We start from the raw sequence: 21,485 nt of genomic DNA on the forward strand, positions 1-21,485 counted from the left end.
TGAATTGTTGGACACCAGGTCAGTGTGGCAGAACTGGAGCAACAGTTGGTCTCGGGGCAAATATACCAGAATTCTCCGGACAAATCTCTAAAACAGTACACGATAATCTTCATTTTGCATGAGGACCAAGGGAATGTCTGCATCCTATTCCCAGACGGACTCGCCCACATTTCCACCCCAGCTCCCACCATGGGCTCCTTCCAAAAGCCCCCTCCTTCAGAAATCTCCAGATGGGCAGTAGGCATCAATGTCTATGTTCCCCTACAAACTTCTGGGGCCACTTTTCGGTCTCGCCCCTGTCCCATAGGGTGGCAGGGCTACGGCTGGACCTGGAGGTTTGCAGCTTGGCAAAGAGTCAGCTTTTTTGCAGATGTCCCAATTTCTGTAATTAATGCCCTCCGAACACTCCCTTCACAAGGCTTTGGGGTTAGGCAAGAAGTGTACCCCCAATGAACTCTCCTCTCCCCTCTCCAAATACAGACTAGAAGCGGGGCAGGGGGGCAGGGGAGTGGGGTGGGAAGACGGATGGCCTGGCCATGATGAGAGGGCCAGCTGGGCCACCTCAGTCCCAGCCCTGGGGAGAGCCTGGCCTCGGTGATTAGCACCTGCCCGTGGAATGTGGAGTCATAACCCCTTTGTCCCCAGCTTTGGGCCTGGCTTCCATTTCTAGAGCAACCAGAGACGGCTCCCTAAAATCCTGTTATATAACACTAACCTGTTCCTTTCAGCACTAACACATATGACTTTATATTTTTAAGATCACCTTATCAAAACCAGTACGGTCACTCAAGGGCACATTGCAAAGAACCCCCGTCTTACTGTGTGTGACAGTGAGGCCAGGCACCAGCTCTCCTAAGAGCCCATGAGGCAAGCTCCGCTCAAAAAGGAGGGCGGTTCAGACTTGGCTCGGTTTGCAGCCTTTGAACTGGGATTGCTTGCTGTGGACTGTCCCTGCTCACTCCGCTTTTAGCAGTGCTGTTTGGACACAGGCTATGACGCATGAGGAGCCTTGATCCATACCGAGGACATACAAATTTGGCCCTTAGATAGCTTGATAAATCAAAAGCTTGTAATAGACTAACAAATATTCTTGATGAGTTGCAACATGGCAACAGCAATCAGCACTGGATTAACTGTCCCTAAATCGAGCTTGCCTTTCATGTACTGTATTATTTTGGGAAACCTGGACCTCCAACTTGAAGAGAAACCAGGATAGAGATGTTCACTCAGCCAATCAATCTGTAATTTGAAGGCAATACAGGATTTCCATTTTTAAACCTGGAGGAGATTTCAGACATATTTTAACTTTAGGACCCATTTCATTTTTCCAAATAGAATATTATTGGGAATCCCAATACATTTATAAGGCAGGTGAAAGTGACAAGTGGAGTCCTAGGGCGATTTCAACCTTTATTGTTTGACACAATGCGTTGCATTATTTACTGGGCCCAGAAGCACCCCTGAGGGGCGCAAGGTTCTGTGGAACCGAACTAAGGAGGCAACAGAAAAGGCTTTGGAACGAGACACGCCTGGGTTCGAATTTCTGTTCTAGCAACGACTACCCGCGTAAACCTGGGCAGGTTATTTAACTTCAAGACTGTTGGGGTGCCTGGGTGGCTCAAGTCAGTTAAGTGTCCAACTTTGGCTCAAGTCATGATCTCATGGCTTTTGAGTTTGAGCCCCGCCTTGGGTTCTGTGCTGACAGCTCAGAGCCTGGAGCTGTTTCAGACTCTGTGTCTCCCTTTCTGCCCCTCCCCTGTTCACACTCTGCACTCTGTCTCTCTCTCTCTCAAAAATTAATAAACATTAAAGAAAACAAAAAGCCAAAATCTTCAAGACTGTTGTGGGGATGATAGGGTGAGAAAAGGAATGTTTTCCAAACTGGGGTCTGGAGAGATCTCTTTAGGGGCTGGGATATCTTTTTTTTTCTTTAATGAGTCCCTGCATTACCTAGTTATAGGAAGGCCAGTTTTTATTTTTTCCAGTCTAGGTTTGTTTTGTCCAATCCACTATTTTCTAGAATATTCACAAAGAGGAAAATTTCCCCCAAAGATGTAAAATGGAGTGCTAGCAGATCAATAAACCTAAGGGGAGTTAAAAAGGCCCTTTCTCTTACCCTGTCTTTCCCCCAAATCCTCCATTCATATGATCGGTGAGACTCGGGGTTAATGAGGTACATTTAGAGAGGAAACCAACTGAGTGTTCTTCAAAGACAGACAACAGTTGTACCTCCAGCTTTAACTGAAGGAACCAGCTTGGTGTGGGGGAAGCTGAGTCTTTAAGCCTGGACAATTCGGGGTCTAAATCGAGGTTTTGGAAACTTCCAGCAAGTTATTTAAGATTCTCTGAGCTTCGGTTTCCTTATTTATAAAATGGAGGCAGTATCTATTCTATTGGATTGTCAGGCTTAAGTGATATAACTGAATAAAAACAACTTAGCCATGACTTTTATTTTTCTCAAAAGTTAGTTCTTGGCCCTCTAGGTCTGGGTCTAGCACTTCTGTGAGAAATCTGCTGAAACTTCTAAGGCCCAAATTAATGAGCTGGTAATTGTAGGTCTTTCTCTGGGCCCCTTAAGACGGAGACAGGCAACTTAATAACACCTATTCTTTCCTGGATATTTTTGGAGCAGAAGCTGAACAGTTGTACTTGGAGTCTGAATAAAGAGAAGAAGTGGAGGAGAGAATCACAGGGTCACGTCTTGTCTCTCAAGGGGAAAAATATGACCTCCGTCATTAGCCTTGTAGCCACAGATTCTTGGAGAGCCAACTGGGAAAAGGCCGGGACGAGACTGGGCCAGAGGACCTGCTGGACACGGATGAGTCTTGGAGAGAGGAAATTAACTTAGATGAGGGTCAATCTGAAGCCAGCCCCCAGCTCAGAAACCATTTAGGAGGGAACCTGCACAAATGTATATTATAATTAACACCATTGGCTGGCAAGGACAACGCTGATGTGACTCCCCAGATGGCATCAGATCCTCAACAGATGGAGTGATATTCAAAGGCATTGACCCCTCCCCTTAGTAGGGAAATAGGCAGTTTTCCAGGCTTAGGTTGCTATTACCTTCTCCCTCCACAAAATTAAATAATAATAAGTTGGCATAAAAACTTGAACACAGAAAATAAATAATAAAAAAACCCAAAAGCTCGAATACAGAAAATGGAGCTCTCTTAGGCAGAGCTGCCTTACCTTGAATAGATCATAGATGTGGAAAGATACTCCTTTTCTTGGCTACCAGCTAAGCACACTAGGCCATCTGACCCCGTGAGGCTGGTCAGCTCTCACCGGGAGGTCCTCCCTGATATGCCAGTCAAAAAACTACTTTCCACATGTATCACGGCAGGCAAAAGTTGGGAAGGTCTGCTCTGAGGCTATTTCCCCAAACCTGGTGTAATTTTATGTAGATCCTTAGGTCCTGTCTTACTGCGTCTCGTTTGGTAAGTCTAGGGCAGGGTCCAGATATCTGCTTTTTTTTTTTTTTTTTTTAAAGGTGCCAAGGTGATTCTGACCTGATTTGGGAGCTCTGCTCTAAGGGCTAAGAAATTCTGATGCTTTAATTTAATAAAACTAAAAACAGCAGAGGCTGATGTAGCTGGTCCAAGTCCTGAGCAAGTTGTGGATTTAATGCCTGTTTTCTTAAACAGGTTCTCCATGGGACAGAATTTTTTTAAAATTTTTAACATTTATTCTTTTTTTTTTTGAGAGAGAGAGAGAGAGAGAGAGACAGACAGACAGTGAGCAGGGGAAGGGCAGAGACAGAGAAGGAGACACAGAATCCGAAGCAGGCTCCAGGCTCTGAGCTGTCAACACAGAGCCAGATGCAGGGCTCGAACTCACAAACCGTGAGATCATGACCTGAGCTGAAGTCGGATGCATAACCGACTGAGCCACCCAGGGGTCCCTCCATGGGACAGAATTGAAAAGCTCGGTTGCATCTATTCACTTTTGGCTCCTTCTTTCTTCTTTTAAAGTCTTTAAAGTTATTCTTCTAAAATATGCCTGGTAAGGACGTCGGACAGTGACAGAATGTCCCAAACTGACTTGGGCACCCTCTTGGACTCCGGTGCCACAGACAGCTCGAAGTTAGCATGACAGACGGTAAGTGTAACTGCTAAGGTTTCCTAGAGGTGAAGTATCAGAGACACGAGTCACTCTGGATTCAGGTGAAATAACAGCAGAAGAAATAACAACATAGTTTTTAAAAAGTCTCAGCAATAAAAAAAATGGCTGTAGTTTCTGAAGGAGCTCGCTGTACCCACAGAGGATTCTGTGATCTTGAGAACTAGAGGGATTGGAACCAACCCTCCTCTGTTTCTCTTCTCCATTCAGTCATGCCAACAGGTAAAACGCGATATGCAAACTCCCAGAGCACCATTCACGGCAGCCGCTTTCCAAAGACACATGGTTTCTACTGAGGAACCATCCCAGCAACACATCTGTAGATCTCAATGCTGGAGCCCAAGCAGGGGGAGGGGACATTTATTAAATGCTTACTATGAACCAGAGACTATGCTAGTCATTTTCTTTGTTTGTTTGTTTATGTTTATCTTATTTTTGAGAGAGAGAGAGAGAGAGAGAGAGAGAGAGTGCAGAAGGGGCAGAGAGAGAGGGGAGACACAGAATCCGAAGCAGGCTCCAGGCTCTGAGCTGTCAGCACAGAGTCCGACGCGGGGCTTGAACTTACGAACCGCGAGATCATGACCTGAGCTGAAGTCGGAGGCTCAACTTGAGCCACCCAGGCGCCCCTGTCCTAGTCATTTTAGTGTCGTGCCTTTCACGTCATATCATCCTATCCCATCCTGCCATCTCTCCATCCACTCATTTGAAGATAGAGTAATTGGTGGCCATGCAGCACAGCACAATGACTGTAATCACTTGGGAGGCGACTGGGAGCCAGGGTCCCTTATTACCTTGGGGTTGAATTCCCACCCGTAGGCTCTAGAGGTTATCTTTTGCATAGATCCCCCTACAACAAGCCTAACTGTTTCTCCTTTTATGGATGTTTTGCTTGGATGAGTCCTTCCTTTTGGGGCATGGAGCCATTTCCCAAGGACTTTTTCTTTTATAAAGTAGGCTTCATGCCCAGCTTGGAGCCCAATGAGGGGCTTGAACTCCAAGGCCCTGAGATCAAGACCTGAGCTGAGATCAAGAGTCGGAGGCTTATCCGACTGAGCCACCCAGGCATCCGAGCCCCAAGGACTTTTTCTTTTTCTTTTTTTTTTTTTCCAACGTTTATTTATTTTTGGGACAGAGAGAGACAGAGCATGAACGGGGGAGGGGCAGAGAGAGAGGGAGACACAGAATCGGAAACAGGCTCCCGGCTCTGAGCCATCAGCCCAGAGCCCGACGCGGGGCTCGAACTCACGGACCGCGAGATCATGACCTGGCTGAAGTCGGACGCTTAACCGACTGCGCCACCCAGGCGCCCCTCCAAGGACTTTTTCTATTCAGTCAGTGATCCAATGCCACAATCAACAACTCCACTCCCGGCAGAGACTTAGAATCTCTGGTTCCGAACTGTTATTTGGGAATTCATTTGCCTCAATTTTGTTTGACCTACTTGGTCTGGCCTTTTACTACCTGATCCAATTGGTAAGATTTGATCCTCTGAGCACTGAGCTCTGGGGGACCTCGTTCATGCAAACTGCTGCGGCAGTTAAAATTTTTTTTTTCCTTTGAAAAATTAAAAAATGAAAACCTTTTCTCGAGGCTGGAGTTGGGCACTACTGTTTTCCTAGTAAAATTGGCTTTGCTTAAAACAGTGCAGTAGTTAGTTCCGCATAATCAGGCCAGAAGAACAGAGGTGCTTTTAAGAATCAGCACGAGGTACGGTACTTTGTCAAGACTCGGTGACCTAGCTTTCTTTTGTTTGGAAGAAATGAGATCCCAAAGAGATTACCTATTTGTTCCCAGGGAAGGGAGCTCCTGATTATTGGTCTAAAAATGTGGTAGCCAGGGTTGCTGAGGCTGGACTGCTGTTTAATGCCTTTTCACTTCTAAAAGTTCCTGTTCATTAACAAAATATTATTGCTGTTGAAACGGCTGAAGCCCGCTTGTTCGTGGAAGGGATGGCGGAGGGAGAGAAACAGGCTGGTGGAGTTGGAGAATCACCAACCCATTGGCATCCAGAAGCCCGGCCTCACCATCCCCTGGAGGAGTTAGACTCTCAGGAGAGGTCACAAATGGAGTCCCACTGCATGGTGGCTGGTGACCCCTGCTTTAAAGGCCCTCCGCTACTTGCAGAATAAAATCCAAATTCCTTAGCTTGGCATTCAAGGCTCTTCTTCCCTTCTGACTCAGTCAGTTATTCACTGACCCCTGAATAGGCACGGGGATTATTACTACCTCTGCCCTCAATACACTGCTCTTCAACCTTACTCATCTTCAAAATTCAGTTTGCTCCCACACACGTGTGGATCAGAAGGTAATTTTTAAAAATATTTTTTAATGTTTATGTATCTTCGAGAGACAGAGACACAGAGCTTGAGTCGGGGAGGGGCAGAGACAGACAGGCAGACACAGAATCTGAAGCAGGCTCCAGGCTCTGGGCTGATGTAGGTCTCAAACTCACGAACCATGAGATCATGACCTGAGCTGAAGTCGGGACGCTTACCTGACTGAGCCACCCAGGCACCCTTCTATTTTTTTTATTTGAGAGTGAGAGAGAGAAAGAGAGAGAGAAAGCAAGTGGGAGAGAGGGGCAGAGGGAAAGAGAGAATCTTAAGCAGGCTCCCAATGCAGAGCTCGATCCCATGACCCTGGGATCGTGACCTGAGCCGAAATCGAGAGTCAGACGCTCCACTGACTGAGCGAGCCACCCAGGTGCCCCATAATCTGCGGCAACATTACTAGAACAACACAGAAAAGATAGCACGAGAGATGCTTCCTACAGTACTATCCCTGCAAGAGAATGGAAAGCCCTCTCAAATGTCCAGCAAACGACGAATGGCACAAGAACGGAGGAACCACACACTGGCACGTCATACAGCTGTTACAAAACCTGCTAGGGACACGTGCGCTGCCACTAACAGGCGGCAAGCTTATATTGTTCGTGAAAACCTACACGTTGCAAGCGGTACAGTGTGGTGTCGTTGCACAGGGTGGGCTTATTTTCATAAAATAACGTCACTTATGCATTATGGTTAAGTATACACATCAGAAACACCGACTTTAACTACAGCTATCTCTGGGACGAGACATCACAGGACATTTGTCTTTTCGATGTTATATATTCCTATGCCGGTTTTTTTGCTTTTGGTGGTGGTCGATGCCATTGTCGTTTACAAGGACCACATCTTACTTTGTGAACAAAGAGGAAAGAACATCATTTTTGAAAGGTCCCGCTCAGATGCCACCATTCCTCTAAAGCCTGTCTTGATCGCTTCTGTTTAGAGAGCTGCCCCCTCCTTGAAATCCTGTAGTGATGACGCAACAGAGTTTCAGGGGAGTAAACCTCAGCTGCGAAGCCTCCTGGTCCGCTGCCTCCTGCTGTTCCTTACTTAGCCTTTTATGTTGTGATACCTGGATTACAGGCTTCTTAAAAGTGAGGGTGTCCCACTTTTTCCCTTTACATCTGCTGCTCTGGCTGCTTCCAGAACTCCCCCCCCCCCCCCCCCCCGCTCCAAGTCCTTCCCTCTCTAAAGCATTGGCCTCATGGAGACCCTGCCACCGAGGAGGGCTCCGGGTCCTGCGACCCGGCAGCTGATGTTAGCATCTGGTCACCAGGGAGCACTTTGGTGGCAGAGGGTGTCCCCTCCTCTCCACGATATGGTCAGTCCAACTACCCAGAAGCACCTGGCCCCAGTGAGTTGGAACCCATCACAAAACAGTTGTGTTACTCTCAGAAACAGACAGACGGAGGGAAAGGGGAGGAAGATGACGTCACGTACCCGGTGTGAGGCAGCTGTGTTAAGCCTGGCCATTTGGAGACAAGTGAAAATTTTTACCACCCTAAATCGCCAACATGAGGACCAAAATGAGAAGATTTTTTTTTTTTTTAATTTTTTTTTCAACGTTTATTTATTTTTGGGACAGAGAGAGACAGAGCATGAACGGGCGAGGGGCAGAGAGAGAGGGAGACACAGAATCGGAAACAGGCTCCAGGCTCCGAGCCATCAGCCCAGAGCCTGACGCGGGGCTCGAACTCCCGGACCGCGAGATCGTGACCTGGCTGAAGTCGGACGCCCAACCGACTGCGCCACCCAGGCGCCTCCAAAATGAGAAGATTTTAATCTGAGGGAGCCGAGCAGTTCGGACGAAGCACTTTGTACGGAAGGGTAGAGCGAAGCGTGACAATATTTACTCATTTGGTCTCTCGGTTCCCTTTCCGCGGCCCACCGGACTTAGCAAACAGCATTTAATCTCTCACCCTGGGCGGTTATTGGAAGAGTTAGATGTTTCTCTCTTTGTTCTGTTCTTTTCCCTCAAGAGAGAATTCAGCGGGTGTTTAGATTGGTGTGACCAATGAACGGGCTACCGGTCCAAGAAGATTCTAGAATCCAGGGGCTTACAGACTGAGTTCAAAGGAGTCCCGTTAGGCATCCAGCTCAAGGGGAATGCTCTCAAATTCTAGCTAAAACCTCCCTGGTACTGCCCTAATTCTATTACACCACTTCAGGAGTCCATGGTTTTGGGCAGCATCACTCACATGAGCCCTTCCCAGCGCCCGAGTTCCAAACATTGTAAATTTCTCCATTAAAATTATTATGCTCTAGGGGCGCCTGGATGGCTCAGTCGGTTAAGCGTCCAACTGCAGCTCAGGTCATGATTTTGTAGTTCGTGGGTTTGAGCCCCGCATCGGGCTCTGTGCTGACAGCTCGGAGCCTGGAGCCTGCTTCGGATTCTGTGTCTCCCTCTCTCTCTCTCTCTGCCCCTCTCCCACTCGCACTCTGTCTCTCTCAAAAATAAATAAACATTTTTTAAAAATTAAAAAAAAAAAACTATTATGCTCTAGCGGCACCTGGGTGGCTTAGTCAGTTAAGTGTCCAACTTCAGCTTAGGTCATGATCTCACGATTTGCGGTTTCGAGCCCCCATCAGGCTCCCCACTGGCTCCCGCCCCAGATTCTTGCTCTCTCCTCTCTCTCTGCTCGTCCTCTGCTCGTGGTCTCTCTCTCTCTCAAAATTAAAAAAAAATTTTTTTTTAATTATTATGCTCTCTTTATCACTGATAAGATGGGCACTTCTTTTACATCCCTGTAAATAAAGGGAAAGAGGAATTTCTGTCATTAAAAAAATTTTTTTTAATTTTTTATTTCAAAAAATATTTTTAACGTTTATTTATTTTTTGAGAGACACAGACAGAGCATTAGCAGGGGAGGGGCAGAGAGAGAGGGAGTCACAGGCTCTAACGGGGGCTCCAGGCTCCGAGCTGTCAGCAAAGAACCCAACGTGAGCCTGGAACTCATGAATTGTGAGATCGCGACCTGAGCCAAAGTCAGACGCTCAACCGACCGAGCCACCCAGGCGCCCCGGAATTTCTGTCATTAAAAAAAAAAAAAGATCAAGTTCAAAGGCAGAGACTAGACACAATCATGGCCTCTGTAGCCTCAGTGCCCAGCACAGGAGCACCTGGGTGGCTCAGCTGGTTAAGTTTAAGTTTCTAACTCTTTTTTTTTTAACGTTTATTTATTTTTGAGAGGGAGAGACAGAGCGTGAGTGGGGGAGGGGCAGAGAGAGAGAGAGAGAGAGAGGGAGACACAGGATCGGAAGCAGGCTCCAGGCTCCGAGCTGTCAGCACAGAGCCCAACGAACCCATGAACCGTGAGATCATGACCTGAGCCGAAGTCGGACGCTTAACCAATTGAGCCACCCAGGCGACCCTAGGTGTCTGACTCTTGATCTCAGCTCAGGTCTTGATCTCAGGGTCATGAATTCAAGCTCTGTGTTGGGCTCTATGCTGGGTGTGGAGCCTACTTAAGAAAGAAAGAGAGAGAGAGAGAGAGAGAGAGAGAGAGAGAGAGAGAGAGAAAGAAAGAAAGAAAGAAAGAGTCTTGCTACTACTGCTTTTACTAAATTTCCTTTCCTTGGATTGGTCTACAACACGGTTTCTCGACTTAGCCACTCCCGGTGTTTGGGGACGTCCTGTGCATTTGTAGGACGTTTAGCAGCGTATCCGGCCTTTCCACCCACTAGACGCCATAAGGACCCTACCCCCCGCAAGTGGTGACAATCAAAAATATCTCCAGACAGTGGCAGATGTCCCCTGACAGGAAAAATTGTCCCTCTGTGTGACACAATGGTCTACAGGCTCCCTTTTTGCTTTACACAAATCAATGAAGATGAAAAACAACAAGTAAAAACAAAGCACAAAAAAGTCCTCTATGTATAAACTTAGCTCCAGCAGGTAATTACGTTCCCTGCTCCTTTCTACGCAAGGCACGTCTGAACATTTAGAAGTATATGCCCGTATGCCACCTCCCCCAACAATTGTGTCCCTGGTGGAGAGCTGTGGGGGGGCAGCACCCGGGAGGCCAACACAGACATCACCGTCTCTGGTCAATCAAGGACACAGAGCTCGGACTCTACCTTAAGTCAACACCAACGGCCTCCGAGTTAGAGCTCTCTAAGCTTGACTCTGGGAATTGGTCGGGCCGGACCAGTCCCGTAGGCTGGGTGTTGAGATGTGTTCCTGCGCCCCCAAACTGCCAACTCAGCTTTGCAGGCCCGGGCTCCCTGCCTGTGTCTTCCGCAGGCACGCTTTTGACATATCGTACGGAGTTCCTCATTCCTGGGCTGGGATCTTCACCTTGAAGCCTTGGCAGAGCATGAGAGGGTTGGGATGGAAATCTTGGCAGAGGAAAGAACCCACGTATCAAGTGCCTGACAAGCACAACCTGTTTGGATTTTGGCTTCACTTCCCCTCTCCTGCTTTGGGGGGTGCTAATGTGACTTGGTGGAAAGAGCTTTACGATTGATGGGGGCGGGGCCTTGGTGGGGCTGTGCCGAGGTGAATGGAGGTGCTCCCTGTTTCTGGGAAATCGCGCTGTTTTGTTTTGTTTGCGGAGTCTTGCAGTGGTCATGAGAACAAAGCCTGAGGCTAAGAGGCTCTTGGGGGTTGAAGCTCAGGCCCTTGGTGTGGCGAGGAGACAGCAGCACTGCAAAACGAGAATAAGGAGAGCACCGTGTTGTCACCTGATCCGAGTCTCCAGAGTGTCCTTCTCAATCTCTGGCGAGTGGTGGCACAAGGCTCCGCCAGGCGGAGGGCACCCAGTGGAAAATTCCCAGCTCCAGTCACCTTAACGAAGAGAGGCACTCTCGCCTCTCGTGTGGCTCGGAGGTTTCCAGGGAGAAACGGGAGGAGGAAAGCAAATGCTTCCGGCCGCTGCCTCGGCCTGGACAGTGGTGCGTGTGACCGGAGCTGGGAGGAGACTGGTGACCCACATAGCCCTGGTCCGAATGCATAAGCATCAAAAATCGCAGAACGGAGTCGGCCCACGAGCGCCTGAGCTTTCTCCGTGGAAAACGTGCTCCTATTTATGATGCTGACACAGCCAACTCGGCTGCCCCGGCTTTCACTTATTCATTCAACGACCGTCTCGTAAGCGTCTGCCACGTGCTGGCCGTGGACTAGCTGGGCAGGTACGGTGATGGGAGAAGACGGCTCTTGTTTTCGAGGGTGGGGTGGGGTGCCCAGGAAAGGCCCCAGTGGAGAAGTTCGCCAGCTGAGTGGTGCAGAGGGGGGGAGAACCGGGGAGTGGAGAGGGCGGAGGGCCCTGCTAAGGCACGGGGCTTCCTCCCAGCCAGTGAGGGGGTCTGAAGCAGAGAATGACAAGGTCAGTCATTTTAGAAGAAAGCTCTTGCGGTGGGGAAGAGGATGTGAATTATTTAGGGTGCCCAGTGGAAACGTATTTGGAAGTGGTTTGCTTTCCGAATCGGCTCCTTCTCTTGTCCCTAGCCCCTGGCTGATGACACACAACCAAATGAGCCTAGGACACTCCCTTCTCTCCCTTCAGGTGGGTTCCTATGAGGTCTGGAGACTGGAAGCGGAATGATGTGGGGTTGGCGTCATGAGGGAGTCCCACGGAGCATACTTTCCCTAAGATTTTGTTGGGGGCTCCCGATTATGCCTCTTCCTTTGTGGTCTAACTGCTAGGGCAAGTGACGAAGCATTCCACCTGCAGTGTAGGCCAGGGATCCTCTGGGAAGGGGTACCTCGTGGAAAGCGTGCAAGGCTGAGCGCTCTGGAGCCCCTTTCTTCCACAGCCGCTAAGAAATCCTGAGACTCCGGGACAGGCAGGGCTGGCTCTGCGTGGGAGCCAGAGTGGCAGGGTGGGAGAGCTGGATCCCAAGTTCCGTTCATCTCCAGTGACCATTGCCTCTAGGGCAGGGTTTCCCTAGGGTGTCACTAGCCTCGGCACGAGTGACATTTGGGGCCAGGTAATTCCCTGTTGGGGGCAGGGGGCACTGTCCTGTCCATTATGGTAACTTTAGCAGCATCTTTGTCCTCCACCCATCAGCTGCTGGTAGCGTCCCCAAGTTGGGACAGTCAAAAATGTCTCCAGATACTGGAAGCATCCTTGTGGGGTGAACTCCCCCAGCTGACAGCCACCGCTCTACGGGACAGTATTCCATTCTTATCTCATGGGACTGCAGTGCTCAGTGCAACGGGTCACTCCCTTCCTCCTGAAACTTCTATTCCTTCGTGCACTCTCCGTGTCTTCCTTCCAACTTTCTGCCCAGTTCTTTGGATTCCTGGGGCCTCGCCATCTTCTTCCTGATCTCCACATGCAGCCCCCTCCCTCAATGCTGGTACTCAAATTCATTTCCTGCTTATACTTTATGCTTTCTCCCTCTCCTTCATCCCCAGGATTTTCCAAATATTCCCGCATCTGTCACTGGCCCAGATTTCTCTAGTCTACGCTCTAGACTCATTTCTCTGTGCTTTGGATGTCTCGATGGCATCGCAGAATCCATCTATCTTTCTCAGAAATCCACTCTTCAACCCTGTCAACTTGTTGTCCGATCCATTAAACCTTAAGGTCATCCTGACACCTGCTTTTCTCTCATCTTCACATCCAGTGCATGACCAATCCCGGCCCAATTCTATCTTCAAAATCGCCCCCAAAACCATCTGTTTCCAACCACACTAGTTCAAACCACCACATAAGGTGAAAAACCAATAATGCAGATAACGCCAATGGCCTCAGTGGTTTCCTGCCTTCTGCTGTGCTTCTCTCCAGTCCATTTTCCACCCCGAGACATCTTTCATAATTGTTTAAAATGTTTCTTTATTTATTTTTGAGACAGCACACACGAGCAGGGGAGGGGCAGAGAGAGGGAGGGAGGGAGAAAATCCCAAGGAGTCTCCACGCTGTCAGCGCCCAGCCCAACACAGGGTTCAATCTCACGAACCACGAGATCATGACCTGAACTGAAATGAAGAGTCTGATGCTTGACTGACTGAGCCGCCCAGGGGCCCCCAGAGCAATGTTTTAAAAGCACAGATCAGATCACATGATGCTTGGCTTTAATTTCTGCAAAGGCATTCCGTTGCACTTGAAGAAAATCTACGTGTCTTAACGTGGCCCCATCCTCCTTTCCAATCTTCTTTGTGCCATTCACCCTTTTGTTCCTGCTGCTGCCATGTTGGCCTTCTTTCACTCCCTCACGTGTGTCACCTCAGGACCTCCACACATGCTGTTATCTTCTCCTGTTACCTTCTCCCCCAGCTCTTTTCATTATGCAGATCTCAGTATGTCATTTCTTCCACAACATCTTTCCTGCTCTCATCCTCTCAAATTCAGTTTGCCCGTCATGGTCTCTCCCGGCATGCTTCTTTATAGCACTTGTGACTTTTAACGCCTTCCGTACTCAAGTGATTCTCTATTGTTGGCTCCCCTGCCAGATTGGACGTGTCCTGAGGGAAGGGACTCTCAGCGTCTCTTCTGCTCACTGCCATGTCACCATCTTAATATTGCTATGTGACGCTCAGTGAGTGCTCGGTAAACATTGATTGGATGAACGACGATTCACCTCTCGCTTCCCTGGCCAACCGCATCCAGAAAAGAATACTTTGTGACCAAGAGAAATGAATGACCGTGGAGAATGAAGAAAAAAGCTCCTCGAATGTCTGTGTAAATGAAAAGAAGCTTTCCAGGGACGGTTCTTGAGAGCACAAAGCACAAGGAGATGAATCGGGTACCCGCGGACTGGCAGTGAGACTTGTTGATTTCGTCATTAGCATTTTCCATATTTATCCTAAGACTTTCCACCAAATCAAGAGGGATCCCCGTGAGTCCCAGGCAGGATCACATCAAAGCAATCTAAGAGGCAGAGCTGAAATTAATTCAGTCTCTTCTGCCTTCCTGGAAGGCCTGAGCTTCGCGAAGAGGGAGACGGCAGCCCCCCACCCGGGCCGAAGGAGCCACGGAAGTGACGGGACACAGCTTCCCCCGCTGCGCTGCGTGGTGCTCTAATGCGTCCCCGAAGCCCCGTACGTACTGGGGGACTTGATATGAAACCGTAGAACATCCTCCGTATGATGAGACAAGGAGAGGCCACGTTTCTCCTCCTCCTCCGCAGGCCCAGTTACGCAGAGCGCATTTCACTCTGTTTTTCTGAAAATTCATGAGGGTGGTTGGCTGCACAGTGTTGGTGTCAGTGGATGACGCTACAAAGCTCAGCCTTGGAGGCCAACCGAGAGTAAGTCACATCAGCCTCTCCCCATCGTTTGAAGAAGGGACACCAGCCCTAGAGCTCTCACGCCCGCAATCAAACAGCTAAGCATTTGCTAAGGGCAGGTTAAGATCCCAAAATGTGGAGGCAAAAAAAAAAAAAAAAAAAAATCCAAAACCATACTGGGAGCCCAGTCGGTAGAACAGTGGAATTCATTTTAAACGGGTTTATTTATTATGTCTTAAATCAGCCTTAATGAATCTGAGGAAAGAGTCTCAAGGTCCATGTGTTACGGCTCAAGGACGAGTCTGGGGCCCTGAGTCCAAACATACTGTGATTGGCTGCCTGTTGCTAAACAACAGAAATAGCCCTGCATCTGCTGTCAGCGCAGGGCTGGGATGTTATTTACAAGGGGGGGGGGTCACCCAAGTTCCGCCAGCAGCCATTAATAAAATACGAACGGGATATAAATGGCAACTCGCACCAACAGTAAAATCACAAGGTTGGATGGACTGAGGCACACGACGGATTCTAGTAGGGGGGAAGCTGTAGAAAAAGACATGCTCTTAGATTTACTCTCCATCAAGAATGGAAAAAAAGAGAAGCCCTCACGAAGGCACTTCCTGTTTTGAGAGAAAAGTTCTGTGTTAAGATGAGCTGTTTCCAGTTTCAGTATTCGCTCAGAGGATGGAGAGAGCATTTTCTTTGTGTCACACCCCAAAGATACAAATAAAACCCAGCCCCTGCCATCACAGAGCATGCAGATGGGGAGACGGGTTGTGCAGGGCCTGGCAAAACAGGAAGTCACAGGTGACTGCTGTTTTTTTGGAGGCCGGTATGTTGGATGGTTTGGCCTAAGGGATATTTTGCTACCTGGAATGATGGCAGAGCTGGGGAGACAGGAAAACTAAACTGAAATGGAGTGGCGGCCAGGGCCCTGAGGAGTAGGAACTTAATTTTGAGACTCGTATCAAATAATCCAGCAAGATGTGAGACCAAACTGAATCAACACAGCGATGGATGAAAGTCTCCCGGTTTAGGACTTACTTAATAACTATCTGTTGAATGAATGAATGAACGAATGAATGAACGAATGAATGAATCTCTTCTACATATCATCCCACATTTACTGCTTACCTCAGATTCTTTGTAGTAACGTTCCGGAATTTCATCGCAGGCAATATCAATAAAGCAAACTTCTCTCTCTAGGTCTTTGGCCTCATTGTCAAAAATCTGAAAGGGCAGAGCAACATATCAAAAGTTAGTATCTCCAGGCGCCTATGGTTGGCGTGACTGTGCCCGAGGCAGAATAACACCCCACGGAGTATCTTCACATGGCTCAGTGCTCCTGGCTGGGGCTTTCTGCCGGCCTTGGCATGTGCAAGACTCATGAAAGGCTTTTTATTCGTCGCTTACATTTTGTCACATCAGAGGCAGGTGTAGCATCAATCACCGCCTGGCAAGGAGTAGAAGAAAAAGTGGTCTGTTTTTAGAAGTCCAAGAGTGAAGAAATAAATCTCTTCCAAAAATGAAGACTGCTGAGTTTTTTTTGGCAGTGAATCTGAACAGGGGGCGTGAAGAGGCTACAAAGGGCCTGGCTAGATAGAAGACCACAAGTGGCAACAGAGCCCAAGATTTAGGGAAGACAAATGTGTTTTGTTTTGTTTCATTTTCACGAAAAATGGTATATATGTTTACCTTCACAAACAACACATGCCCATGGCAGAAAAAACAAAAACAGATAAACCAAAAGAAGAAAACAGAGATTGTCCACAATCTCATCACCCAGGAATAAACCCATGTATTACTTTTGTTTATTTAAGAACACGATTTCTTTGGGACACGTAGGAGTAAGAAGGGAGAGCTTGCGGAGAAATGGCGAGAGGTTCCCTGATCGTCTGCTTTAGGTTCCGATGGCCCAGAATGTCCATCACTTGCAATGAAATACGTAAGACAGCTACATATCTGGATATAAATTCTGGTGGAACGATGAAGTTCTTCTACTTTTCTCCCTTCTCGTTTTTTCTAGCCTAAAGGGATGCTCTTCCCAGCCCTGCTGAAGGCTGGTAGACAGACTAAGTTTGCAAAACCACTTCACCCTTGGAAGACATTTTAGCTTTAGCTGTATCCCCCCCTCACTGTTTGGCTAATTCCTGCCAGGGAAATCAACTGTGCCCGCCGATTAAATCTGATTCTTCAGAAGACAATGAAATATTTTGGCAGAACAGTGTGCCTAAGAACACTGCCTTGACATGTGACACAAATTGGGGCCTATTAATAACATGATCTCCCACAGGACCCTTCCCACGCCACACTCTCCTTGGTTGATTCGTGACTTAAACTATTAGTCTTTTCCAAATGCTTTCCAATAATATCTGTGCTGGTATTTATCCTCCAAGTCTGATGTTTGCTCTGTTGTCTATTTTCTTCTAAAATGGTCGGGGACTGGACATTTCGGATTTGTCCAAGGAGACTGACTGTCCAGTCTGACTTGAGGTGGCCACCACCTCTTCCTTAAAGGGAGAGAAGGACCGGTTCTCGGATCAGCTCTGGCTCCTTCCACTGCCACTTGAGGTCAAGTGCCTGGGGACACTCAAGAGTGCTCAGGAAGGACAGGTGGATGGCTTTGAAATGAAAGAGATTGTATGGAAACAAGTTCAAGTTTGAGTGAAGAAATAAATAAATGAAATACTGGGTGTCAGGTTGTTCTCATGGGTCTCCTTCCCTCCCCCTCTCTTCCTCTCTCTCCTCCCCCACCCTCTCTCTTCACCGGAGTCTCTTTTAAGTATGTGCCAAGAGAAGAAAGACATGCGCCTCATTAAGAAAACAAAACAAAATGGAATACCCCAGAGGGAAATGAGCTTCTAGAGAGTAAATTACAAAAGAAGTTAGAGAGGTTTGACATTTATTGGTGGTAAAATTTATGGGACTGAAGGAAGGGGAAATAAACAGGGGTTAAGGGAGCTACTGACAGATTGTGTGGCTTTTCCTAATTTAATCCAAACATTTTTGATCACCTATTAGACCAGTTATCACATTATTGCCCCTCAGCTGTGAATTAACCCATTAGTTTCTGCTCTGAGATAACGCACTGGACCCTAGAAGCACGTCTTCTTTATAGCAGTTATGACATTACGTCATTTACTGGAGGGACGTGGCAGGAGGAAGGGGGCTTCTCTTCCTGGTGTTGGATCTTCTCCTGCTGCAGAGTCCGTCAGTGGGGACATTCAGGGGCGTTCTGTCTCAACTGCACGCCGGGAGTGCATGGTTGCCTGGTGACCTTGCGGCCCTGGCCTTCACCTTGGCCCTCTGCATGTAGGACCGTGCGTTCCAGGGTTTGCACTGGCTGTGGCACTCGCCTCTCCACACCTGCCCAACAGTGTCATCTGACCAGTGCCCAGCGGGCTGTTTCCCAGTGCCTAGCGACCGTGGACCAGCCCTGGTCCAGGAAAACCTGCAAACTCCACCATTCAGTGGGCTATGACCACAGCCTCTCCGGTAAAGGCTGAGCCCCACAGCCATGGAGAAGGACCTCTTCCGAGTCTGTTCTTCCTTCTGTATTCTCCCTCAGCCTTGGGTACCCTTTGGGGTTCCCTTTACATCTTTATAGTTACACTTATCAAAGTTTAACAATTCCTTATATTACACGCCCTCTATTCAAATTACCGTGTGCCTCCTGATCGAGCCCCGACTGACAAACTGTGTATATAAATTGCTGCCCTCAGCTCTGCGGGCTACAAAGACAAGGAGGGCTGAGTTCCTGCCCTTACAGAGTTACCATTTACTAAGACCGATTAGGAAGCTATTTCGTAAGATGCAAGGCAGAATAAAGTATTTGCTACAATGAAAGAATAGACTATAAAGCCAGGGGGAGGAGCCATTTATGTTAGCAATTATATTATCAGGGATTCCTGGGTGGCTCAGTCGGTTAAGCGTCCGACTTTGGCTCGGGTCACGATCTCACGGCTTGTGAGTTCGATCCCGGCGTAGGGCTCTGGGCTGACCCCTCGGAGCCGGGCGCCTGCTTCGGATTCTGTGTCTCTTCTCTCTCTGCCTCTCCCCCACTCGTGCTCTGTCTCTCTCTCTCTCTCTCTCTCTCTCTCAAAAATAAATATTAAAAACCAACCAAGCAAACAACAAAAAACTACATTATCAGGACACTGAGAGAGAGAACTGAGATGAGAAAATTCTCATTTTTCAGATGAGAAAACCAAGGCTCAAGGAAGCGAAGAGCTTTGCCCGAGGTCACACAAGAGCTGGCAGAGAACCTCAGATTCAGGGCGAGCCTCCAGCCTTCACAACCAGACCCCTCCAGGGATAAACAGCTGCCTTTCGGCACCCAAGCGGGAAGATAAATGTCAGTCAAAAGTGCTTCCTGCTTCTTCCCAGAAAGATGAAACTGGAAACTGCTTCCCCTCTCACTACTGACAAAACGTATGTCGTGAGCAACTGAGTTTGGGAACTCCCCTCAGACTGGGAACTTTTCTGCTTTGTTGAATAGCAGAGATCGCCGCAGAATCTACTCGGCCTTCACTACCTTGACACTTAATTTACATTGGAAATACGGAGCACCATCACAGGAATTGTTCCAGGGTGGGGTTCCCACCGCTCGAACATAGCCACAGAAATCACTTGAGGCTTGAGACTGAAACCTGTCTTCAGGCCTGAGGTTACAAAGAGTTCTAATTTTCAATAAATAATTAACCTCCCAATGATTAGAGATTTGGGGAGATGCTCTTAGGCGCTCAATCAGTGCCCGCCGACTTAATGGATGGCATTAGCTTTTACTTCCCAAAGAGGAATCTACGGCAGGAATATCGCTTACTAATTGATCTTAGTTTCCTTTCGTGAGCAGGAGTTCTACTGCCTTGGTCGGAAGCACCCTAACTTTCCGTAATTCTCAACAGAGGGCTCAATGTCCAGTGGGAACTTCACAGTATTTGCCGACAGGTCTTAGATTGGGCCTCAGGTGAGCTGAGCTGGACTTCAGTGATCTCCTCTGTGTAACCTTGGCCAAGACCTTGTACCTCCTTGGGGTCTCTGTAGCCTCACCTGAAAATAAAAGCCTTCGTCAAACGGATGGGTACCAGGAAGCTGTGAAACATCCTGGGATCGCACCCCAAATGTGGCGAGGTGCGTTTTTCTGGAGCAAGCGTTCAAGCATTCTCATCTGATCACTAAAGAGATCTGCGGCCCCAGTGAGGTTGAGACCAAGAGATCCAGAGGAACACTAAGATTCTTTCCAGTTGAAACGTCTGTGATGTCGAGTGACCTCTGGGTCGTGTTGCATCTTGCTCTTTGGCCCATTCCTTCTCTGCCCCTTCACAGCCAGCTGCCTTGGGTCATCCACAGAGGCGCTGAGGCGGAGAAATGGAACAGAGCCGGGGATCATGACGACGGAGTGTAATCAGAGGCCACATTGGGGGGGGGGGTGTGAAACGGTCGGATCTTCATGCTCAGTTTCAGGGCACAATCCAGAACTAAGCCACCACTGTTACAGAGGCTTAGTCAGGCCCCAGAGGAAAACACCATGAGTAACTACTATTCATTTGGGTTTCCCCAGCAGCAGAAGTAGCTGCCAAAATTCTGGTCAAGCCATTGGCTCTCTCCGCTGGAATACGAGATCTGCTGAGATAGCTTTATGATGAGATGCATCTTGTTGATACATCAAGTCACGGCTCCGTCAGGCCCGCACCTAACACAGGCGCCGTGCACCTTGATGGTCTTGGGAGCTTCTTGGGGAGAAGTTGTTCCCTTCTGAGATGGGAGCTGGGTTAGGGAGTTAATTGTGGTACTTTCCCTACATCCCCAAGAATAATGTTCCCATCTTTGGTTAATTACCAGAGACATGCCCGCCCACAGATCATCTGCAGTGGATACCAGTGCCAATCCGGTTGACTCTCCCGACCTTCTCCCACCCACCCACTAGGCAATGAGCGCTCAGCAAACAAACGCTTTTTGATTTGAACTGAGCACTACGACAATGAGAAGGCAGATCTCCTGAGTAAATATTATCTTATAGATTCCAAACAAAAAGGGAGTAATTTCCCCTTTGTTGTAAAGTATTGGGAACATTAAGTATGAAACATCTTTAAAATCTTAATATACTTTGACCTAGTAAGCTGAAGCTTTGAAAATTTATCTTAAGAATCTTAAATGAAGGAGGGGCGCCTGGGTGGCTCAGTCGGTTAGGCGGCCGACTTCGGCTCAGGTCATGATCTCGCGGTCCGTGAGTTCGAGCCCCGCGTCGGGCTCTGTGCTGACAGCTCAGAGCCTGGAGCCTGTTTCAGATTCTGTGTCTCCCTGTCTCTGACCCTCCCCCGTTCATGCTCTGTCTCTCTCTGTCTCAAAAATAAATAAACGTTAAAAAAAAAATTAAAAAAAAAAAAAAGAATCTTAAATGAAGGAAAAGCTTCATGCGCAAAGATTTTCATCCTGACGTTATTGTAATGGCAAGAAGAAACAGAGAAAGGAAGCAAACAGCTTAAATATCCCAGTATGGGAGAATACCCATGAAAACTCCATTCTTCAAAGTCATTTCCCCAGGAGAGTATAGATACATGGAGGTGGGTGGGACGGAGAAGGGAAGACACCCCATTTTTTTTTAAAGATTTTATTTTTATTTATTTATTTATTTAAAAAAAAAATTTTTTTTTCAACATTTATTCATTTTTGGGACAGAGAGAGACAGAGCATGAACGGGGGAGGGGCAGAGAGAGAGAGGGAGACACAGAATCGGAAACAGGCTCCAGGCTCTGAGCCATCAGCCCAGAGCCTGACGCGGGGCTCGAACTCACAGGCCGCGAGATCGTGACCTGGCTGAAGTCAGACGCTTAACCGACTGCGCCACCCAGGCGCCCCTAAAGA

At 48.2% G+C, this 21,485-nt stretch overlaps 1 protein-coding gene across 4 annotated transcripts in view; it reads right to left on the reverse strand.

Moving 5' to 3' along the window:
* The window catches only part of PITPNC1 (phosphatidylinositol transfer protein cytoplasmic 1), a 275,454-nt gene that overhangs the window by 34,999 nt on the left and 218,970 nt on the right, over positions 1-21,485 (reverse strand). For all 4 annotated transcript variants that reach the window (XM_047831722.1, XM_047831721.1, XM_047831720.1 and 1 more), the window contains one exon: positions 15,756-15,851. In XM_047831722.1, the coding sequence (XP_047687678.1) occupies positions 15,756-15,851 (96 nt within the window). The remainder of the gene's footprint in view (positions 1-15,755; positions 15,852-21,485) is intronic.

This window comes from Prionailurus viverrinus, chromosome E1, assembly GCF_022837055.1.
Source record: "Prionailurus viverrinus isolate Anna chromosome E1, UM_Priviv_1.0, whole genome shotgun sequence".
In the NCBI taxonomy this organism is placed as follows: Eukaryota; Metazoa; Chordata; class Mammalia; order Carnivora; family Felidae; genus Prionailurus; species Prionailurus viverrinus.